The sequence below is a fragment of the Eublepharis macularius genome, chromosome 12, assembly GCF_028583425.1.
Source record: "Eublepharis macularius isolate TG4126 chromosome 12, MPM_Emac_v1.0, whole genome shotgun sequence".
NCBI lineage: Eukaryota > Metazoa > Chordata > Lepidosauria > Squamata > Eublepharidae > Eublepharis > Eublepharis macularius.
In genome coordinates this window covers 15,095,240-15,099,961 of record NC_072801.1, presented here as the reverse complement: position 1 = coordinate 15,099,961, position 4,722 = coordinate 15,095,240, and the positions used below count along the sequence as shown (strand labels likewise).

At 45.1% G+C, this 4,722-nt stretch overlaps 1 protein-coding gene across 1 annotated transcript; it reads left to right on the top strand.

Moving 5' to 3' along the window:
- Nucleotides 1-3,928: 3,928 nt before the first annotated feature.
- Nucleotides 3,929-4,354, top strand: LOC129339058 (histone H2B 1/2/3/4/6-like). The gene has a single exon (XM_054993663.1). It carries the CDS (start codon nt 3,929-3,931, stop codon nt 4,352-4,354), a length of 426 nt encoding a protein of 141 aa, XP_054849638.1.
- The last annotated feature ends 368 nt before the right edge of the window (nt 4,355-4,722 follow it).

The window sequence follows — 4,722 nt, the reverse complement described above, 5'->3', positions numbered from 1 at the left end:
CCAGGAGTATAATCCACTAAGTATGTCGCGACATCTTTGTGCAATACACAATCTCTAACTCCTTCCTTTTCACTGACCTCAAATTCTTTGGTATCAAACAAAAAAACTGATGAATGTTTAAATGCACATGCCCCCAAACCATGCAAAGAACATAGCAAAGAGCTGAAAGCTGGATTCCATTCATGCAAAAACTTCCTATGCATGAAGTACATGAAGTTCAGTTAAATTTCAAAATCAAGGAGCCACGGCACTTTCAGATACCAATACAGATAATAATTTTGTCTCCAGTCGTTACGGCACTTTCAGTTCAATCCTTGCCCCGCTGCATTCCGTACTTAAGCATGCAAGCAATGGAAATTTATGGCTAAGAAAAATATACGGCCGACAAGTAAAATCCATTATTATTGTTAATATTCAGTTACATTCTGAAGAAGCTTATTTTCTGAACTTGTGTTCATAAATCTGAGTTTCTACTGCTTCTACAAGACAATGCTAAGAGTTGCATACTGCTTTTAAGCCAAATAATAAAAACTCTTTTTGGTCATTACTGTGTTGATGGTTTGTTTTTCAACTTGTATTTTATTTTCCCCAACTGAAAAAAAAATGAAGAGAAGATTTGGTACCTCAGGGCACAGCAGCTTCCAGATCCATCTCTAGTTTATTGTCAATTATTGTTTTATAACACACATAAAGTACAGTTTGTCTAAGTAACACATTTTCAGTGCAATCCTGAGAACACGTTCCTAAGCCCCATTGAATAAATCCAAGCAAGTTTCTGAGTAGACATGCTTAGCAATTCTCTCTTCACGTTTTTAATGTAATAAAGCATGTTTAGGTATGATGAAACATTGCATATTTTTTAAAAAAAACATATTTCTGAGCTGATTTCCAACTAAAAAGGTAGAGGTTGGCTTCTTCCCACAGCTTCAACGTTTCTGGAAATATTTCTTATCTATATTGGATGGATATATTTGGGGAAAACTCTGAGTACATAGCATTTTCCACCAAGAGGCTTACAACTTCAAAAAAAAATTACTTAGAAATAATAGAACATGCTTGAGAGCCAGTTTGGTGTAGTGGTTAAGAGTGCGGGACTCTAATCTGGAGAGCCGGGTTTGATTTCTCACTCCTCCACTTGAAGCCAGCTGGGTGACCTTGGGTCAGTCACAGCTTCTCCGAGCTCTCTCAGCCACACTAACTTCACAGGGTGGTTTTTTTTTAGTGATTGTATTGGTTTTTAGATACATATACAACAGGAGGGGGACAGGGTGTTTTGTTGTGAGGATAATAATAGCACACTTTGTAAACCGCTCTGAGTGGGTGTTAAGTCATCCTGAAGGGCGGTATATAAATCGAATGTTATTATTAATAATGTTATTATTATTGAAGATGTGGTCTCTCTCCTCCCAAGACATGGTGCCCTCCAGCAATTCACAACTGAAATAGAGGCATGCGCTATTTTCATACCAAAGACTGGTGCCCCAAAGACTTTATTCTGCCTGCTGTGCTCCTTTATTTTGAAACCAGCTGTCTTGCACTCTTTTTAAAACCTAAGAGAGCATATGATCTTTATATTAAAGACACAATAGAAAAGTATTGTTGTTCTTCATTCCATTATTATCAGCAGTTCAAAATGAACTTCACCAGCAAGTGAGATAACTGGTAGGTCGCACCTCACACGACACCTTAACGTTGTGTGCACATGGCTCGAGCATTAGAGACAGGATACATCAATTCCCTCAGCCAAAGATTTAACACCTAGAGACCCTGGGGAGGGAGCGAACTCCTAAAGACAGACAATTCTAGCAACCTGCACAAATAAAAAATTAACAAATTAGGACAAAGTAGGAACAGTGATTTACCCAGAATGGGTTCCAGAAAACAGACAAGTGGAAGTTATGAGATATTCCTTGAAAGACCAGTGCATAGTGCTACAAAGGTTCCAGCATGCATTAATCATGTGATCAAGCTTAGTGTGTCTACAGTTCCACAACTAGAGTTACAACAAGCACAAAGAAAGCAAGATCTGAAAAGCAGCTCCCCTTAAAACATCTTTGTTGTTTTAAAGTAAAACTATCTTCCCATCAATAATCTGAAGAGTTTTTTGGGGGGGGGGGTTCATGATGCAAAAAGTTTCACGAATCTACCACTCAAATCCATGAGGGATAGGAAAAATGCTTTGTTCCGAGTTTAAACTGAAAGACATCTTGTTAAATCTTTTAGTTAAACTATACTTTATGTAACAATGGATGCGGGTAGATGACCAGAGGCCACCACACTAGCAGAGTCCATTACCAGGAAGCAGCAGCTCTATCTATGGATGTGCCGGGTCTGCAATTACTTCCTCCCTGTGGCTATGTCCTTACAGAACTTACTGGTATATGGACTGACTAAAATCATCTGAGTAGGCAAATACCAAATGTAATAGGCTACCTGTGCACAACTGCAGTTTAATATTGTGGCCTTCATCAGACATTTGTCCCTTTCTCAGATAATCTTAAAATAATGCTTAAAGCAGCTAATCCCAAAGGGACAGCATGAGTTAAGGTTCACTGCAGTGCAACTCTGCTCGCACAATCCAATGCCCAAGCAGGGCATGAATAACAAAGGCACAACTCTTTCAATTCCAGAAATGGGCAGAGTTGGTTTTATAAACCCATCATGGGTCTTATAAAATCTGGCCAAACCTACTATTTCAAAAATGAACTTCTATAACAAAATGGCAGATCCACTCTTCACCTCGCAGCGACAGAACTCCCCATTCTTTCATCCACTTCCCTGTTCACCTAATCAAATATAGAATACAACTTTTTTATTCCTAAGACTTACAAACATAACGAAGATAGTTTCAGGTGGGTGGCCATGTTGGTTGGTAGTAGGAGAGTAAGGCCGATTCCAGATGGGCACAAATAGAGCGAGTGCTTTCGCTTTTTCAGCAACCTCACTCGTAAAAACCCGCAATTTCCCTTCCCGGCTTACCTGCGGTCCATGGCGCTCAGTTGTGCTCTATAAGCGGACGGTGTGAACGCGGTATTGCGGGTTTGCACACTTCTGGACGCTTCGTCGCCGCAGAGAGGCCCTCCCCTTTCCCTCCTTTCTTTGCCGGCCGGCCGGCAACAATATTCCCTTAATTTTTTTTTTAAAACCGGGTGCCATTTGCGCAGTCCCACGTTTGCGCACATCGAACTGCGCAAATGCGCACAAATGCACAAACGCACAAAAGTCAACGCTGCATATTTGCATACTTGCACGTTTGCGCATTTGCGCAAAACACATAAAAACATTTTTTAAAAAAAAAACGAAATGCGAACCAATGAAGGCCCCCGACGTCAACTATGACAGGGAGGAAAAAACCAATCCCAGGTACCTCAGTTGGCCGTGCGAACATCCGGAAGTGGGACAGCACGGCACGCTGCGAGACAAAGCGGATGGAGACGAAAGTGAACGCGTGGCCGGTAAGCGATTATTTCCGCAGAAAAACCGCAATTTCTGGCCATCTGGAATCGGCCTAAGATTCGTGTCCAGTAGCACCTGAAAGACCAACTAGATTTCCAGGGGATGAGCTTTCAAGAGCCCCCTGCTGTGTGGAAAGAGAGTCCATATAGTGGCGGGGCAAGAGTGCACAGGGGGAACTTCGCGAAATTTGGGGCATGCCTTGCACTGACACACGGAAGAGAGCTAAGTCCAGAATGGCTAACTAACAACTATCACTCAAGTTGCCTTACAGGTTTCCCCTCTCCTGAGTACTGGGCTCAAGAAGGTATGAGGTAGCACCAACAGGTAAGAAGGAGCTGAGGAGCCGGCTTCCTGGCTCGCTCGTTCACACCAGCATCCCCTCTTCCCTCACCGACAAATGGTCTCTGTGGTTGAGGCTCACCAGGAAAGGGGCACAGGCCCTGCGTTGGTAGAAAGAAGTGTGCTTGCAACAATGCCGAAACCAGCTAAGTCCGCGCCTGCTCCGAAGAAGGGCTCCAAGAAGGCCATCACCAAGACCCAGAAAAAGGGGGACAAGAAGCGCAAGAAGAGCCGCAAGGAGAGCTACTCCATCTACGTCTACAAGGTGCTCAAGCAGGTGCACCCGGACACGGGCATCTCCTCCAAGGCCATGAGCATCATGAACTCCTTCGTCAACGACATCTTCGAGCGCATTGCTGCTGAGGCTTCGCGTTTGGCTCATTACAACAAGCGCTCCGCCATCACCTCTCGGGAGATCCAGACTGCCGTGCACCTTTTGCTCCCCAGGGAGCTGTGGTTTGCTGCCCGGGGAGCTGTGGTTGAGGCTCACCAGGGAAGGGGCACGGGCCCTGCCCATGAGCCAGCACATCCTGGCAGATGCCCAAGGAGCCATGCTTAACACAGCTGTTACGGGGGGAGGGCTTCCAGCAGCCCATGCCGGAGCTCCGTTCAAACTCCCTTGGCCGGCCTCCCCTCTTGGGTAGGGGAGAGAGCGCTGCCACAGGTCAGAGTGACTGGGTGCTTGCTCTCACAACTCCCTGTCGACGGTGGGTGCACAACCTCTCGACTGTCTCCTTCACAGGATCAGAGCTGCAAGCAGCCACGGGAGCAGATGCAGACGAGGACTATTTTCTTGCCGGAGGACATGCATCATTTGGTTGCCAGCAGCACCTGTAACATTGCCCCTAGCCAGGGACACCCTCCTGGGGCATGGCAGACCAAACTGGGGCTTGCACAAGGCCATGCTCATTGCCACGCATGTGTCTA

Bases quoted from the DNA above. Each gene is read 5' to 3' on its own strand.
- LOC129339058 (XM_054993663.1), top strand. From the start codon at position 3,929: ATGCCGAAACCAGCTAAGTCCGCGCCTGCTCCGAAGAAGGGCTCCAAG.